The sequence below is a fragment of the Hemicordylus capensis genome, chromosome 2, assembly GCF_027244095.1.
Source record: "Hemicordylus capensis ecotype Gifberg chromosome 2, rHemCap1.1.pri, whole genome shotgun sequence".
Lineage (NCBI taxonomy): Eukaryota > Metazoa > Chordata > Lepidosauria > Squamata > Cordylidae > Hemicordylus > Hemicordylus capensis.
The window spans coordinates 264965165-264984288 of record NC_069658.1 but is presented as its reverse complement, the minus strand read 5'-3'; the positions used below and the strand labels follow the sequence as shown (position 1 = coordinate 264984288).

At 45.8% G+C, this 19124-nt stretch overlaps 1 protein-coding gene across 5 annotated transcripts in view; it reads left to right on the top strand.

Annotated features, from left to right (window-relative positions):
* Nucleotides 1-1975: 1975 nt before the first annotated feature.
* The window catches only part of LOC128347903 (kyphoscoliosis peptidase-like), a 34068-nt gene continuing 16919 nt past the window's right edge, over nucleotides 1976-19124 (top strand). For 2 of the 5 annotated variants that reach the window (XM_053303209.1, XM_053303207.1), the window contains exons 1-4: nucleotides 7935-10273; nucleotides 10765-10851; nucleotides 16788-16841; nucleotides 17203-17285. In XM_053303209.1, the coding sequence (XP_053159184.1) occupies nucleotides 10084-10273; nucleotides 10765-10851; nucleotides 16788-16841; nucleotides 17203-17285 (414 nt within the window). In that variant the 5' untranslated portion in view covers nucleotides 7935-10083. Of the gene's footprint in view, nucleotides 2694-7934; nucleotides 10274-10764; nucleotides 10852-16787; nucleotides 16842-17202; nucleotides 17286-19124 lie in introns of those variants that run through there. The other 3 variants (XM_053303210.1, XM_053303211.1, XM_053303208.1) reach the window with 3 other exon arrangements.

Here is a 19124-nt window from a genome sequence, read left to right as displayed (position 1 = left end):
AGAGCACCATTTTGGAGTCCAAAATGGCGCTCGGAACACTCAAAACATTCTGACAGAAAGGGGTCATTCTGTTCTGAGCTTGGAACGGGTCCTTCATTTGAAAAGTGTTCTTTTCCAAGCTCAGAACACTTGAAATGGCCTATATTAAGTCAGAATGTTCTGAGCTCAGAACATTCTACGCATCCCTACTGCCTTATACCAAGTCAGACCACTGGTCCATCTTGGCCAATATTGCCTATAGTGGTACCCATAAGGATGAAGCTCGGGGGGGCGGAGAACAGGCTGCAGGTGCGGCTTGTTCCCATTCTTCTCACTCCATCCCAGCTGCCTCTCTCTCTCTCTCTCTCTCTCTCTCTCTCTCTCTCTCTCTCTCTCGCTCTCTTGCTCTCTCACCCTGCCCTGCTGTGGTGTTAACCCCAGGCATGTGGGCTGATCATTGGTAGCTAGTGGCTACCAATCAGTGCTAGCTTTTGGCAGTGGCTCTCTAGGATATCAGATGGGGTGGTGGTGGTCTTTCCCATCCCTATCTGGAGATATCAGGAATTGAACCTGGCATGCAAAGCAGATGATATTTCACTGAGCTCCAGTGTGCCAAAGTTGTGCCCCCCTTTTCACAGTACATAGGCTTGCCTGGGAGTTGAAACTACGACCTCTCATGCCCAAAGTAAGAATCATGCCTGTAGACCAAGGCTGCACAACTTTGGTCCTCTTGCAGATGCTAGCTTACAACTCCCATCATCCCTGATTATTGGCCACCATGGCTAAAGATGATGGGAGTTGTATTCCAAAACCAGCTCAAGGGCCAACGTTGTGCAAATCTGTCCTAGACTAACAAGTTGAATGGAATTATTAATTATTCTTTCTTTCTTTCTTTCTTTCTTTCTTTCTTTCTTTCTTTCTTTCTTTCTTTCTTTCTTTCACTTCTATACTGCCCAAACTTTCATCTCTGGGGGGGTTAACATAAAACAATTAAAACACATATAAAAAGTTAAAACAATACAACAATTTAAAAACAGTCATAAAATTAAGAGAGACAATTTTTAAAAACTGGGAAAGCTTGAGTGAAAAGATGGGTTTTCAGATGTTTTTTTTTTAATTGCCAGAGATGGGGAGGATCGTATCTCAGCAGGGAGTGCATTCCACAATCTCGGGGCAGCAACCAAGAAGGCCCATCTCTGTGTAGCCACCAGATAAATCAGTGGTAACTGGAGATGGACCTCCTCAGACTACCTCAATGAGCGGTGTGGCTCATAGTGGAGAAGACACTCTCTTAAATACCCACGACCTAAGCCGTTTAGGGCTTTATAAGTTATAACAAGCACTTTGTCTTTTTCTCAGAAACCTATTGGCACCAGTGAAGCTCCATCAGCAGAGCAGTAATGTGGTCTCTCCGAGATGACCCAGAGACCAGCCTGGCTCACCCTTCTCTCCCCGCCCCCCCCGACCGCCACTGCTCTTACATTTGTACATGGTTTTATCTCTTCCCCTTTATTTTATCCTCATAACAACTCTATAGATTAAGCTGGGAGACGGTGTCTGGCCCAATATCACCCAATAATCTTCACAGACAAATGGGGATTTGAACACAGGTCTTTACCATCCTAGTCCAACATTCTAACAAGCTGGTTTTGTGGTAGCAAGTATGAATTGTCCCCTTTGCCAAGCAGGGTCATCCTGGTTTGCATTTGAATGGGAGACTACATGTGAGCACTGTAAGATATTCCTGGGGCCGCTCTGGGAAGAGCATTTGCATGATTGCATGCAAAGTTCCCAAGTTCCCTCCTTGGCATCTCCAAGATGGGGCTGAGAGAGACTCCTGCTTGCAACCTTGGAGAAGCTGCTGCCAGTCTGTGGACACAGTACTGAGCTAGACCAATGGTCTGACTCAGTATAAGGCAGCTTCCTATGTTCTGATATCATACTCACATGTGTTCCTTCTTGTACTGAATGTTGTAGTCCCCTGCTTATCATCAGTGGCCAGTGAAACAGGATCACTCAAAGATAAGGTAGTGCTTTCTGTATAGTCAGGAGATTCTCCAGTTACACAGAAAAATATTAGGTTGGAAATTTAGAAAAACAGAAAACTCCCAATATATCCTGGTGAGGACTGAACAATGCTCAGTGGCATCCAGAAGCCATGGAAAGTTGAAGGGCAGTTGAGTATCACTTTTAAAAAAGAAAAGGAAAAGCAAATGGCCTGGGAGAAGGACTTGGCCTGCTTGAGCTCCCAACAGCTTATTGTACCCTCATGGGGAGATTAGTGGTGAGGGGTTGCATGCCATGAGGTTATATGGTGTTACATGGAGGCTTTTCAGACAGCAGGCTTTACCGTGGGTTTACGCAGCTTACGTGGATATGCAAAAAGAGGATTTTTTTAAAACCCCAGACATAAATTGGGCTAGGTTCCAACGCAGAGGGAAAAATCCAAATCATGTGTGAAGTGCTCTCTGAAATATTGCACGGATTTCAGGATAAATCTGGCCGATATGTGAACACACACACACCCTCCCATAGTAAAGTTGCAGTAAAGCCACCACCTGAAAAAGCTCATGGGGAGGTTTCTGGAGAGACTCCCACTCTAAACTTCCTCATTCCTGCTGTATGATATAGGGCTAAAGGACTCAGATTCAAGGTTGGTTGCCGGATCCAAACCTGAGCGCTTTATTGCTATATAGCAGAGAGAAAGGTTTAAGGTGGGTGATATTCGTATTTGTCATATTCATGTCTTTGCCTTTAGCATAAGCCCAAGGGCAGCCCCCTGCACACTCTCCAAAACTCTGTTTGGAGCAAGTGTAGAGAGCCAATTCATATTCATTCATTCATTCATTTATCAAATTTATACCCCACCCAAACTTACGTCTCTGGGTTTTTTGTGAGAGGGGCATATAAATGCCCCTCTCACAAAATTAAGGGACACCCCGGATACTGTGGTGTCAGGATGTCTGCCAGTGATGTCAGGGTGGGCACACTCTCAGTGTGTACCTATTTATTTGTTTGTTTATATTTCTATACCACCCAAAACATGTGCCTGTGTGTGGTTTACAATTAAAATAATTTAAAACATCAAATCAATTAACAATTAAAATCATTTAATACATTAAAACATTTAAAACCCCAATATTAAAAATATAAAAACTATAAATCTAATTAAAAGCCTGGGTGAATAAATGTGTCTTCAGTGCCTTTTAAAAAGTTGCCAGAGATGGGGAGACTCTTATTTCAATAGGGAGTGCATTCCAAAGTCCAGGGGCAGCAATGGAGAAGGCCCGTTCCCGAGTAGCCGCCAAACGAGTTGGCGGCAACCGCAGACGAAACTTAACAGGCAGTGAGGCTCATGGCGAAGAAGATGTTCTCTTAAATACCCAGGGCCTAAGCTGTTTAGGGCTTTATAGGTAATAACCAGCACCTTGTATTTTGTCTGGATATGTATTGGCAGCCAGTGGAGTTCCTTCAACACAGGAGTAATATGTTGTCTCCTAAATGACCCAGAGATCAACCTGGCTGCCGCATTCTGAACCAACTGCAGTTTCTGTACAAAGGCAGACCCACATAGAGCGCATTGTAGTAATCCAGCCTAGAGGTTACCAGCATATGTACCACCGTTTTGAGGTCATTCATCTCAAGAAATGGAAGCAGCTGGCATATCAGCCGAAGCTGATTAAAAGCACCTCTGGCCACCGCCTCAACCTGGGACACCAGGGAGAGGTTCGAATCCAGAAGCACTCCCAGACTGTGTACCTGTTCCTTCTGGGGGAGCATGACCCCATCCAGAACTGGCAGATCAAAATTGTCCCCCAAGTTCTGACCCCACACAATAAGTACCTCTGACTTATCTGGATTCAGCCTCAGTTTGTTATCCCTCATCCAGCCCATTACTGCCTCCAGGCAGGCATTTAGGCATTGATTTTTACATTTATATCCCACTCTTCTACCAAGGAGCCCAGAGCAGTGTACATGGTTATGTTTATCCTCACATCAGTGTTACAGCATGTGCTGGACTTTGTTCCTACTGACAACTGATTCTCACACTGTAGCCTCCATTAAAAATATCACTGAAAATACACTGGCAGCAAATTTGGGTGCACGCGTGCTGCAATATTTGAAAGCAGCTCACCCATCCCTGTAGTCAGCCTTCCTTGTTAGGTGGGGCAGGCACATTTCTAGATGGGGTGTAATTTTTTTTTCTTTGTCAGTGCAGCATGTTGCCTGAATCTTTTTCCTCAGATGAAGGACTGATGAAGGAGAATATGTGAAGAAAGAGAGAGGCTGTGATCGTCCCCTCACTCTTCTTCCACACAGAAAGAGCATTAACTTACACAATGGGCTATGTAAAAAATGTAGATTTTTCTGCCTAGAAACTCTGGAGATATTTTATTTTAGGTGTAATGGGTGCTTTAACAGAGAAATTGGCAACTTAGGGTAGATATTTTCCCAGACCATTTAAAGTTACCTCTTTATTACACCCTTTAAGGGTCTCTCTCTACCCACTACCATAATGATTTCACAAGAAACAAACTCTTACGAAGGCTTTATTGCAGGCAAGTAAGCATGGTTCTTTATTTCTTGATAAAGAACACAACTAAAACAGAAAGTGAAAAATGGAGTGAGGAGAAGTCCACGGGGCAGAGTCTAACTCTAACCCATAAAAGAAAATTTTAATTATTCAAAGGTCATTTTACTATGCAGAGTAATTTTTCCAGGATGACTTAAGTAATCATAAAGTGACTGTGATAACAAGAAATCCACCCTGAGTCAAGGGAAATCTTGAGTGAACAGACTTTTGGAGGGAGCAGATTTTACATGGCTATCCACATGTCTTCTGCCTAGCCAGTGGTGTAGTGAGGTCAGAGGGGGCTCATTTTCGATAAATGAAATTGTCCCTGATCCCCTAATCATCATGGTTGCCCTCTTCTGCACTTTCCCCAGTTCTATAATATCCTGATGGTGACCAGCACTGTACACAGTACTTCAAATGTGGCTGCACCATAGATTTTGTATAACAGCATTGCAATATTAGCAGTTTTATTTTCAGTCCCCTTCCTAATGACCCTAGGATGGAATTTGCTATTAGGGTTTGTGATTATTTAGCAGAGCGCCAACAAGAGGAGCTAACTACTACAGTTACAGAGGAGAGTGCAGAGTTTAGTCGTTGCAACTACTTTTAAAGAACACACAGGGAGATTGTTGTACAATCTAAATACTAAGTTGATTTATTAGTGAAGTACATGGCACAGCAGGGAAGCAACTTGCCTAGGGAGCAAGAGGCTGTCCATTTGAATCCCTGCTGGTATGTCTCCCAGACTACGGGAAACACCTATGTCCGGCAGCAGCTATATAGGAAGGTGTTGAAAGGCATTATCTCACATTGTGCCGGAGGAGGCAATGGTAAACCCCTCCTGTATTCTACCAAGAAAACTACACTGCTCCTTGGTCACCAGGAGTTGACACCGACTCGAATGGGACAATTTTTCCTTTCTACATTTGAGACAGGAAAGACCTATCTATCAGCTACATAATGAATAGGTAGAGAGAGAGAGAGAGAGAGAGAGAGAGAGAGATGTTTCCATCTTCTCTCTAGGAAGAAAGGAAGAGGACTGACTCACTACCGGAAGTACCTGAAGAGTCATAGCAGGAGTCATAGAGTAGAGGCAAGCAGGGACAGATAAGGAGACCCTCACTCACTGCCTCTACTCCCAATGCCCCTAGTGGTCATTAGGATATTCTGTGCAAAAGATCGATGCACTCTCCATCTCCAATATTTACTTCCCCCAATCCCTCCACAACTATTGTGCACTGAATAACATTTTCAGTGAGCTGTCCACAACGACCCCAAGATTCCTCTCTCCTGGGCGTTTTTCACACAGCAGGTTTTATCATGAGTATTGCGAAGCTTTACTACAAGTTCGAAATTGCCTCAAAAACCGATGCAAAAAGTGGATTTTTTTACCCTGGATATAAATCAGGCTAATGAGCAATGAAAACCCTGAATCGTGTATGAAGTGCTCCTCAATAGCTCTCAGGGACTTTGGGGTAAATCTGGCCGATACGTGAATGCACACCTTCCAGTCTGGAGGAGATGCGAGCTAAAAGCCCCATGTGAAAAACGCCCTGGTCAGTCACAGACAGCTCAGATCCCATCAGTCTATTATTGTTGGAAATTCTCTGTGGTGAGAGAATTCCTTTCTCAATATAGCAGAGTGCACAGAGGCACGACACAGCAGATTTAGTTAAGCATGCGTGTTTGCTGAGAGTAAAGTAACTTGGAGCCAGTTCACAGTTTCAAATCAATATAAAAGGCATTTATTAAGGAACTCCATTCTAGATAGGAAAGTGAGGATTTAGGATCTCTAATCTATCTATCTAGGTGGATGCAGATGGATTCTGCATCCTCTCTGCACAAATGGTGCAGGGAGAGAAACTTGCCATGTTGCAAGGTAGGTGGGCAGGTAGCGAGAGAGAGAAGGAGGAAGGAAGTTGAATCCCTGAGATCAGCAAACTACATTTCAAAGGGATAGAATCAGAGCAGTGGAGAAGGGATGACAAATATCTTGACCCTCTAGCCCTCTGACTCACTAGTCTGTCCTCCACTGTCTGAGGCAAGAGACAGCGCAAAGTCCTTTAACTTTCCAACAATTATTATTATTTATTATCATTATTAATAATAATAGAGATGATTTTGATCTGCCTGTTCTGGATGGGGTCACACTTCCCCAGAAGGAACAGGTACGCAGTCTAGGAGTGCTTCTGGATCCGAGCCTCTCCCTGGTTTTCCAGGTTGAGGCGGTGGCCAGAAGTGTCTTCTATCAGCTTCGGCTGATACACCAGCTGCGTCCGTTTCTTGAGGTGAACTACCTCAAAACAGTGGTACATCTGCTGGTAACCTCCAGACTGGATTACTGTGATGTGCTCTATGTGGGGCTGCCCTTGTACGTAGTCCGGAAACTACAGTTGGTTCAGAATGCGGCAGCCAGGCTGGTCTCTGGGTCATTTCTGAGAGACCATATAACTCCTGTATTGAAGGAGCTACACTGGCTGCCGATAAGTTTCCGGGCAAAATACAAGGTGCTGGTTATCCTCTCTAATAAAAGCCTTGGTGTCCGTCCGTGGACGGACACCAAGGCGTGTGTTTGTGCCTCCCTGGCCTGTTCTGCGCCTGCGCAAAGCGCAGGCGCAGAACAGGGCAAGGGAGACACGACGGCCGGCACCCGGTGGCCATCTTGGGCGGCCAGAAGCGGCCGCCCCGAAAAAGCAGGGTGAGCGGCGCCGGCGAACACTGGCCGCCGCCGCCTTGCCCAGAGGACACCCGCGGCGACAAGGGAGAGGCCCCAGGGAGCGGAGGACCTGGCCAGAGCTGCGGGCGGCGGCGGGTGGCGGGCCCGCTGGAGCCGCGGGCCGCCGCGGCGGTGGGTGGCGGGCCCGCCGGAGCCCTGGGTGGCCGCCCCGGCCGGAGACACAGGCCGCGGTGGGTGGCGGGAGGGGGAATGGCGGCGGAGGCCCAGACCGCCGCAGGGAGACGGAGGCCGGGACCGGGGGCCGAGTGAAGGCCGAAGTAAACAGAAAAGCAAAAATACAGCCTCCGCCGCTGCCTCCGAAATCCCACCCTCCCAGCTTCCAAAACCACCTTACCCTGTCCCATTACAGTTGAACAAAGAAAGTCCTAAATTTAGGAGGGAGAGGGGAGCTCTCAAGCAGTGCTCCTCCCTCTTCAAAGGCTCTGCCCGAACTGGCGCTTGGGGCCGAAAGGACGCAAGAGGCGTCCTTTCAGTCCCAAGCGCCAGTTCGGGCAGAGCCTTTGCAGAGGGAGGAGCACTGCTTGAGAGCTCCTTTCTCCCTCCTCAATTTTGGACTTTCTTTGCTCAACTGTAACGGGACAGGGTAAGGTGGTTTTGGAAGCTGGGAGGGAGGGAGGGAGGGTGGGACTTCAGAGGCAGCGGCGGAGGCTGCATTCAAAAAAAAAAAAAAAAACAGTAAAGGGGAGAGGAAAAGGCTAGCGCCCGTTATTATAACGGGCTTCAGAACACTAGTGACCTATAAAGCCCTAAACAGTTTGGGCCCTGGGTATTTAAGAGAACGCCTTCTTCGTCATGAACCCCACCGCCCACTGAGATCTGCTGGAGAGGTCCGCATGCAGCTGCAACTGGCTCGTCTGGTGGCCACTCAGGGAAGGGCCTTCTTCGCTGCTGCCCCGAGGCTTTGGAATGTGCTTCCTAGTGAAATAAGAGCCTCCCCATCTCTGATAGCTTTTAAAAAGTCTTTAAAAAACACATCTCTCCACCCAGGCTTTTAATTAATGATGTTTTAATGGGTTTAATGCTGTTTTAAAATATTATTTAAAATTTTTAAAAATTGTTGTCATGTCCTCCCCCCCCATTTTTTCCTTAACGAATGTTTTACTTTGTTTTTACTCTGTTGTAAACCGCCCAGAGACGTAAGTTTTGGGCGGTATAAAAATGTTTTAATAAATAAAATAATAATAATAAAACAATTCAATTTCTATACCGCCCTTCCAAAAATGACTCAGGGCAGTTTACACAGAGAAATAATAAATAAATAAGGTGGACCCCTGTCCCCAAAGGGCTTGCAATCTAAAGAAACATAAGATAGACACCAGCTACAGTCACTGGAGGCACTGTGCTGGGGGTGGATAGGGCCAGTTACTCTCCCCCTGCTAAATAAAGAGAATCACCACATTAAAAGGTGCCTCTTTGCCAAGTTAGCAGGGGTCATGAAGCTCATATTTTATATGAACTTATATGAAGTTCAGATTTTTTTTGCCCAAATGTGCAAAATATCCCTGAGTCATGCATGATCCTCAGCAGAGGTGTTGCGAGGCAGCCGGGGGACAAGGTTGACCCGGGGGCCTCATGTGCACCCCCAGCACCCCAAGCCTCACATCCCTTCTGTCTGATGTAAGGGGGTGGGGCAACCTAGACTGCCCAAGCCTTTCCCTCCCCGTTTCCTTCAACTCACCGACACCATTTGGTGAAGAGTGGGATGGTGGCTGCCACCACCGTGGACAACAGCGGCACCGGCTCATTGGCACGGAGCTGGGCCAGGTGCGGGGCTGCAGGAGGTCACCGTCCTCTGCTGGGGGCGTGGCGGTGGAGGATCAGGGCCGGGAAGCCCCTCTGGTGGCTCCTGCATGGCAGCCAGGGGGCGGAGCAGCGGGAAGAAGGAGGAGGAGGAGAAAGCGCTGCATGCCCCAGCTACAGGGCACCAGCGCCCGGTGCAGTAAGGGCAGCGGCGGCAGGGCGCATGCACCCCGAACCTTGTGGGCCACTTGTTGACCCTGTGACCCTCCAGGCGAGGGGACATTTGTTCCCCCTTGTCCAATGGATGCTACGCTCATGATCCCTCAGGGATATAGTTTTGAGTGGCACAGAGCACTTCCAGGGGAAGAAGAGGTCATTGAAATTTGCCCCCATCACTGAGCTAGCAGTGGAACTGAGATAGTTAAACCTTTCAGGCACAGGCACTTCTCCCATTGCACTAGTGCTTTGTTAGGATGTCAGCTGTCCCTTTTAAACAGCAGTTTAAACCTAGGCATGTATTCATTAAAAAAAATGTATATCCCACCTTTCGGTCCTGAAATTCAAAACGGCTTACAAAACATCAGTTTAAAACAACATAAATGAAAAACAATATGAAAAACATACCACCGGGCAAAAAAAAAAAAAAAAAAAACCAAACCCAATATCAAATGATGTGAAAATGCCTGGCAAAACAGGTTAAGTCTTTGCTAGCTGTTGACACACCGCCAGAGAGGAAGTCAGACAGATCTCTTGTGGTGGGGGAGAAAGGGACTTTCACAGGGTGGTGACAGCTATTAAGTGAACTTCCACAGGAGGGAACAAATGCTAGAAGGGGGCTTCGCTAGTCATTCCCAGGGGGTGGGATCATGGGCAGATTCATGTGGGAGAAAGCAGCCCTTCAGGTCCCTGGTTCCAAGCTGTTCAGGGCTTTAAAAGTCATCACCAGCACCTTGATCAAGCTAGTCAAACTACTCACCATACTACAAAATAATTTCATCCAGGTATGCTGTGATGACGCACCTGGCTTTTTCAACAACTACAGTCTCAGTAAATGTTCCCATTGTATTACATTTTACGTAATGTTATAGAGACAAAGTTCAGATTTGGCATAAGTGTAGTGTTTCCCCAACAAGGAAACAAAGCATTTGTTGGCTCCAGTGCCTCGAGGAAGAAATATTCTCTCTACACTCCTTTTTTCTTTGAGGGAAATAATCAAGCAAGCAGGCTTCTGAGCAAAAAAGGTAAGCAGAGCATCCTAACTCCTCCCCCCCTTTTCTTCAGACAGGATTTGCTAAATGAAAGAAGTCGTTGGGTTCATGACATATTTGCTTATCAGCTTTGCAGAAGGATCTGAATGCATATTCTTTCCGCTGTTTACTACTCCCCCCTCCGTTCTTACTTAATTTTCTTTGTTGTCATCCCCGCATTATATTTTAGATTGAAATAATCTTGGGTGGAGAACTTGTCTTCTTGTTGTTACTCCATAATATGCAACACACATTGATCTATACACAGGGCTGCACAACTTCGGCCCTCCTGCAGATGTTGGACTACAACAACTCCTGACTATTGTCCATTGTGGCTGGGGATGCTGGGAACTGTAGTCCAAAACTAGCTGGAGGGCCTAAGTTGTGGAGCCCTGATCTATAGCAATAAATGAAATAAAATAAAAAAAAACAAGCAAGCAATATCAGGGCGTGAACTTCTGTTTGATTACTGCTACTTCTTCCAGCTCACATCTGTGGAGGATGGTGTTTACTGAGTCCTTGTGTCAGCCGATCCAGCAGGCATTCTCCTTCCTCTGCTTCTGGTGTGAGTAGTAAGTGTATCTGATTACAAATAACCTGCATACGCTTTTATATCGTATGCACTAATACAAACTCAGCATGGGTCTATGTAATAGGTGGCTGTGGTGGGAGTAGCGTTAATAGTTATTCTTATGCTGCTGCAGACTGCCCAAAGCTGCCTTATACACAGCCATGTAGCCATTCCTTCTAAGGCGGGACAACCACATTTCTAGTTGGAGCTTCCTTTTGTGGGGGGAGGCAGTATGCAAGCACTGGGCGAATTTTTCCTCCTCTCTGTTGAGGGCGGAAATTTCAGAGAAAACCAGAACTCATAAGCAAAAGTGGTTTTTATTTTATTTTAAAAAGTAGGACAGTTGGTGTGTAACTCTGGAGTTCCTGCAGCCCTGAGTTTATCCTAGGTGGCCAGCCAGCACAGCAGTCTTTCTATTCCTCTAGGGCTCTGTTTTCTGCCATCATAAGTGCAAGAGAGGAAGGGAGGGGTAGAGAGAGAGAGAGAGAGAGAAGGTTTGTGTTCAGCAGGTTTGCGTTCAGCAGAGTTGTCCTGGGTTGTGAGGAGTTTGATTCAGGCTCCTTCCAGTTCAAACCAGTTCCCGGAGACTATGTTCTTCTGTAATGCTTTTAATGGGTTATTTGTGGACAAAATCTCTTGTAATCAGGTGAACTTGGACTCCACTGTTTTTGCAGAGTCTACAGGTGAAACTCGAAAAATTAGAATATCGTGCAAAAGTCCATTAATTTCAGTAATGCAAATTAAAAGGTGAAACTGATATATGAGACAGACACATTACATGCAAAGTGAGATAAGTCAAGTCTTAATTTGTTATAATTGTGATGATCATGGCGTACAGCTCATGAAAACCCCAAATCCACAATCCCAGAAAATTAGAATATTACATGGAACCAAGAAGACAAGGATTGTAGAATAGAACAATATCGGACCTTTGAAAAGTATACAGTGTACTGTGCTTGATTGGCCAGCAAACTCGCCTGACCTGACCCCATAAAGAATCTATGGGGCATTGCCGAGAGAAGGATGAGAGACATGAGACCAAACAATGCAGAATTGCTGAAGGCCGCTAATGAAGCATCCTGGTCTTCCATAATACCTCATCAGTGCCACAGGCTGATAGCATCCATGCCACGCCGCATTGAGGCAGTAATTGCTGCAAAGGGGGCCCAAACCAAGTACTGAATACATATGCATGCTTATACTTTTCAGAGGTTCGATATTGTTCTTTTCTTCAATCCTTGTCTTCTTGGTTCCATGTAATATTCTAATTTTCTGGGATTGTGGATTTGGGGTTTTCATGAGCTGTACGCCATGACCATCACAATTATAACAAATTAAGGCTTGACTTATCTCGCCTTGCATGTAATGCGTCTGTCTCATATATCAGTTTCACCTTTTAATTTGCATTACTGAAATTAATGGACTTTTGCATGATATTCTAATTTTCCGAGTTTCACCTGTATTAAGGTGGTGTCCAGCAATCCCTCTTGCAATATTAGATTGGATCAGTTTCAATCTGTGATTCCTGAGGATGTGGACAAGCTGCTGGGAGTGGTGCGGCCTACCACTTGTTCTCTGGATCCTTGCCCAACTTGGCTGCTTCTGTCTAGCAGGGAAATTGTTGGAGACGGCCTAGTTAATATCATTAACTCATTGCTGAGGGAGGGTAGGATGCCTCCTAGTTTGAAGGAAGCCCTTCTTAAGAAGTCTTCTGTAGTGATCAGCCACCCCTCCCCTAAAGAGTTAATTGGAAGTGAACACTGCCCTGACTGACAGGCTGGTGAATTCTAGGGCTCTGCCAATCAGCACACCAGGTGGGTGGGACCTTGAGAGCTGTTGGGAGGAAGAAGGAGTTCTTTGTTAGAAGAAGCGGGCTGGGTGTAGAGAAGAAGTTGCCTGGGGGTGCAGAGAGGAACACATGTGGCCAGGGAGGATGGCTGCTGGAGGACGACTGCAGCTCTTCGAAGATAGAACTTCAGGGGCTTTTTCACACTGCTCATAATTAATCTATGGAATTATCTGCCATGGGATGTGGTGCTGGCCACTGACTTAGATGGCTTTAAAAGGGGCTTAGATAAATTCATGGAGGATAAGTCTATCAATAGCTATTAGTCTGGTGGCGGCTATAGGCCACCTCCAGCCTCAGAGGCAAGATGCCTCCAAATACCAGATGGAGGGGAGAAAAAGCAGGAGAGAGGGCATGCCCTCACCTCTTGCCTGTGGGGTGCTCAGTGGCATCTAGTGGGTCACTGTGAGAATCAGGATGCTGGACTACATAGGCTTTGAGCTTGATCCAGCAGGGCTGTTCTCATGTTCTTAACTGGGTGGAGGCCCACTTGGCTGGTTGTATAGGTCTAAAACTGAAACAGAGTGTGGTCCAAACTCAACCACAAGTAAAGGGATTTCCCTGGAAAACAGGTAGTTGTAAATTCTACACAGGGAATTGGCCATCTGTTTGTTGGAAAGAGTTCCATGACAAGTTCCATGAAAATCACATGCTTCAAATGTGGAGACTAAAATGATGAGTTGTTCAGAAGGACAAATCAGAAATGTAGAGTAAGGGTCTAAATGAACTTATCAGAATACAAGGAAGAACTACTTGGTTGGCATAAGCCAATCATAAAGGGGAATAAAACACATTACCGAATGTGACATTTGATTCCTGTAGGGAGGGGTTAGCAAAAGTGTGGCTTGATTAAGAATCAGGGTCTGCCTTCTGGGTTGACCCATGCTATTTTAGCATGTTGTTTGTCACAAGGGTTGCCATCTTCCAGTCCTAATTAGGGTTGTGAACTTGGCTACCCGCTTGTGTTGCTTGCTGCCACTCAAACTTGCTGTTGCCATTTGCTGAGGCTGTTCTCATAAGCAGCCCAGCCCAGGATTAAGAAGGCTGCCCATGAGAACATGGATCCCAGCAATGCTGTGGTGCTAAATCCTGTGCTGCAGCCCAGCTCCTAGCCAAGGTTAAGGGCACAAACATGCCTTTAACCGTGACACACAATCCTTAACTGGGATCGTGTGTCAGTGTGAGCTGGCAGAAATGGGAGCCTAGTGCACCTGTCCCCTAGTGCACTGTGCTCAGCATGTGGTGCCCTTTGGGATTCTCAGAGGCTGGGACAAGTCCTGGCCTCAGATCGATCTGCCCTGCTACTATGCTTCTACCAGGCTAACAAGGATAGTCTGCGGGGAAGGCACAGTTTGGGAAGCCTTCCCCTCCACCTGCCCAGTAGGTTGCTGTTTTGCTGTTCTACTCTTTGCTGGAGTTGTTGAGTTGTTAATAAGGCTCTTATTCTGTGTGAGTGAGTTTCAGTCAATCAGTACTTTATTACAGACCAGCACAGTTTACAAACAGAAGCCCAGCAAAATAAACTGACAAGGTTATGATACGGTGGTTAAACACAAAGATCAGCTGGAAATGATTCTTAATGAACTCCTGGCGAATTTTATTGGCTAGAACAGAACTTAGCCACATTATAAGATCTTGAGTCATTCTGGTTAGTAAAAGATAATTGAGATAAAAAGAATCTGTGCAGCCTGGATGGCAGCTAATAAAAGGAGTTATATATTTATGCCGTATATCTCGGTAAAATGGGCAACAAAAGAGCACATGTGCCATTGATATCTCCCGATATCATTATCTTTCAATATCTCCTTAGTTGCAGGGACAAGTATGTTCTTTGTAGGGGATTTTTTGATATCTCCCTTCCAGGACTGCTGTTTGCAAGGCATTGCATCATGCCTGTGGCAAAGCTCTGCGATATTTTGGTACAGTTACCAAGTTTAGATATCTAGCAGGTTTGAAACTCACAACTTGCTTGCCCAAATGGACACAGGCAGGAATACAGCCCTGGTCAATTTGACGCTCCATATCATATATTCTTTGTCTGAGTTTGACCCTGGCATTTTCATATCCCAGAGTTATCAAAGCAAAAGGGCAGAAACCATAATGATGCAGCCGTTCCTCCACTTCTCTTTTCCACCTGGAGTGGAAGGTATACACTAGCACAAGTGGAAGTAAACCTGTGGGATGGAAAACTAGCTTTAGCCAGAATTCAAAGATAGTAATCTATGTTCTGGCCTCTACTTTAAGCAGTCCTGCTTTCAGACGAAGGACAGCATTAGGCACACACCGGGGTACTAGGGATGTGCATGGAACTGGCTGGCATGGTTCTGTTTGAGTCTGGACTGGCCTTGAACCTGACCGGGCCAGTTCAGTCTGGCACTCGAACTGCCCCCAGTCTGGACCGGGGGGAGTACACAAACATTTTTTTGTTAAATTGCACAGGGGTGCAGCCTCCAAAATTGCTGCCAGGCTGCCGGGGGAAGGTCGAAAAGCCAGCTGAAGCCAGCTGGAGGGGGGCATAAGGAAGGCAGGCAAGGGGAAGGGGAACCTCCGCAGACACCCCCCCCCGCTGCCTCCAGGAACTCCCCTGAAGGGAGTAAGGTCATTTTTTTTCTGTACTTAAAAAAAGAAAGAAAAGTGTTCGAACATTCACGAACCCCCCGAACAGTCAGGGAGTATTCAGTCTGGGGTCGGATCGAACAGAGGATGGTTCAGTTCAACCCCAAACTTTTGAACCGAACAGGTTCGACGTCGAACTTCTCGAATGTCGAACCCTTTTGCAAATCCCTACGGGTTACTTGAAAAATGGTCCTCAGGAACTTGGATTGCACAGATTCCACCTTGAGGAGGTTAGAGTACATGCCAAGTTGAGCTTCATATAAGAGCTGTACTCGAATTTCAGCCAAAAAAAGTTTTATTGCAGAGGGGATGAATTGGGTACCTCTAGAGTGGTAGAAGGATTGAACTGAATCCCACTCTTGTGGCATTCTGCCTTACAAATTCTCTAGGTGCACCTCTTCTGCCTGAAGCAGGAGTGTAGCTATAATTGAGCTAATGGGTTCGAAGAACCCGGGCCCCCAGCTCCTGAGGGCTGCCCAGCTCCACCCCGCCCTATTTTCTTCATTATCTCCCTTACTCTGAGGGTCCGCTGGAGAAAGGGTGAACATGGGCCCCCCTCTCCCCTAGCTATGCCCCTGGCTTGAAGCCTGGAATATTACACCAAGGTATTTGAAATATTTAACTTGTTCTAACCTATGCCAATTCAGTGACCAGTTCTAAATCTTTGGTCTCTTTGCAACCACCAAGATCTTAGTTTTGTTATCATTTATTTCTAAAGATTGTTCATCGCTATAGGTAGCAAGAGAGCGCAAAGCTCTTCTTAGGCCTTTTGGAATCTGCGAGAGAATGACCGCATCTTCTGCATATAAAAGTATGGCAAGATGTTTGTCTGCTAATTTTTGTGGATGGTGTGAATGAGTTTTGTCCCCTTGGCAAAGGGTACTCAAGTGGAGAAGATCCAAAATAGGGTCTTGTGACTGGGCTCTGGCCAGGCTGGGCAGCAGACCTAATTATTATTAGGTCAGGTTCTTAAAAGCTCCTATAGATGTCTGGATAAAATTTGGACCAAAAAGGGGGTCAAAATGTCAATTTCCAGCATTTTTTCACTTGCTATAGCTGCGGTTTTGATCAGAACTCCTTTAAATTAAGCGATTTTGATCAGAACTCCTTGAAATTAACTCCTTGAAATTTGTAGACCTCATCAAATAGACCACACACACCAAGTTCCAAGTTACCAGCTCAACAGTTGTTATATTTATAAGCAATAGAATTTTGAGGCTTATATTGGTGAAACCTTTATTTGCTACATGCCTTAACTAAAGGGGCACTTCTGTGCCCCTTTAATATATTCACCACATGGTGGAACAAAGACTGAATGACTGATAATTCCTGGCTGGACCTGGCCAGTCCCTGTATGAAGATTTTTAAAAAGTACACAACTTATCTCTACTATTGCCATATGCTTTCATTCTTTGATTCTGCAAACTTGTGTTCCCCTTTCTGCTGGTTTCATCCCAACTATGATCATTCCGTAGGCTTTCAAAATGCTGGCAGACTGGCACCACCTCCTGGGGAACAAGACAGCTTTGGTAAGTATCAGCTGCCCTTACATTTGCTATAATTGGAGTCTTCAAAATGAGCTTTCCGGAAACAATGGAAGGACTGGAGAGCTGTGTGACTGCCTAGGAAGTGGTTTTAAATTGTTCTGTAGCACCCAGTTGCACTATACTACCGGGGCTGCCTTTCAAGTTGTGCCCTGGTCGGTCCCTAGCATTGATGGAGGGCTGCTCATCATGTTGGCCTTTATTTTTATCATTGTCATTGTCATCATCATCACCAGGTGGGATGCTACACTGAGGCTGAATAGGGACAATTGCTCTCTCCCTGCTAACGATAAAGAAAATGATCAGTTTGAGTGGTTTGCCACTTGACTTCCATATGTATTTCCAGATTATCCATGGGATAAATCCAGCCTAAAGTCTATGCCAATAGACTTGAAACAGCTGAAGAAACTGGATGCCTATGCATCTAAGGTAAGCCTTACCTTTCATGGTCTTCTATGGAATCTGCTAAGAGGCTGAGGCCTTCCCTGTAAATCTGGAATTGGATTATCCAGATTTCTAAGCATGGTCTGCTCTACTGATAGGAGGCAACTTCTTCTCACCACATCAACAGGTACAATGCAAAAATTATAAGCCCCCCCAAATACCACATTTGTCCATTTACACACAATTTACATAGCAGAGAGCCTGTTTACACCCTCTGGGATAACAGCCCTTCAGCTGCTGCTTTGTTCAAAGTTTACACATTCAAGAGGTAAATTAAAACTTAAGCGAGTTAAGGGTCAATACCGTAATCTCTGGCAGATATGAGAGTTTAGAACTCACTTCTCTTTCATAACAGTACTACTTATATCTCTACATGTTAGACCAGGGGTGGGCAGAAGGTAGATGAGGGTCTACTACTGGTAGATTTCTGGCTGATCTACCTCTTGCAGTAGATCCGCAATGGTTTCTGACTCCCCAGTTGTTTAGAGTTTAATTTCCTAAATTAAGCTGCTGAAGAGAAGAAAACTTGGGAGGGCAAATGACTTTTGAGTGAATGATTTGTGAGCTCAGCTCTTTCTGGCAATGAAGGCGGGTGGGTCGGTGGGTTAATTCCTGGGCAGAGCATGTGCTTAGAGGGACTCTGTTCGTTCATTGTAAGTGTATGGCTGCCCCCTTAAACCACTATTTTGCACCCAGGTCTGGTTTTGTGTCTAGGTCTGGGGTCTTGTAAAAAACAAAAGTATTTCTTCTCTGTGGCCTTCTGTTCTATTCACATCCGTCGGGAGCCTTTAAGGGCCCGGCCCACCTAACATGATCCTCTAGTAACACAATCCATAGGAACATAGGAAACTGCCATATACTGAGTCAGACCATTGGTCTATCTAGCTCAGTATTGTCTTCACAGACTGGCAGCGGCTTCTCCAAGGTTGCAGGCAGGAATCTCTCTCAGCCCTATCTTGGGAGATGCCAGGGTGGGAACTTGGAACCTTCTGATGCTCTTCCCAGAGTGGCTCCATCCCCTAAGGGGAATATCTTATGGTACTCACACTTCTAGTCTCCCATTCATATGCAACCAGGGCAACCCTACTTAGCTATGGGGACAAGTCATGCTTGCTACCACAAGACCAGCTCTCCTCTCCCACCATGTTTCTCCATCCATCCATGTTTCTCCTTAGTTCTTTGTTGACTCACTATCCAAGCTTTCAGCATTTACATTTACAGATATTACAGTAGCACCATTGCTGCTGTTAGCATCATGGTTAGATTAAGCATAAACTTAATCTAATGATTAGGTTAAGCATATGCTTAAACTCTTCTCAGTTTTATCTGAACCCTGTCTGCTTCTGCCCTGCAGTCCTTGAAGGTGATAGGCAGTGTGAGGAGCTCAAGACCCAGAAGTTGAAATATCCCTAAATGTCGCCAAGTTCGGCTTGATTGCCAGTAAAATTCAGCATGTATTCTGCATAGGGGGTTAGGATACAGTATTCTTTTTGTGTTACTGTACTATGCCTAATTGTTCCCCCTTTCTCTGATCTGTACTGTTATTTGCTGGTCTGTGACTGTACCAATAAATATTGATTGATTGACTGATTGATTGATCAACATAGGCAGCAGGGTATTGTGACCATTGAGCAAGAGGGGACAATTGTCCCTGGGCCCCAAGGGTCTGGGGAGCCCACAAGACTCCCCCTCACCTTTGGCCAGGGTGCTCCCTTGCCCCCCTCCTGCACCCAGCCAGTGAGCAAAGCACTCACCGGCTGGGAGCACGAGACACACCCCTCTCCTCTCCAGCCAGCATTTCACTTTACCAATAAAGTGAATCTT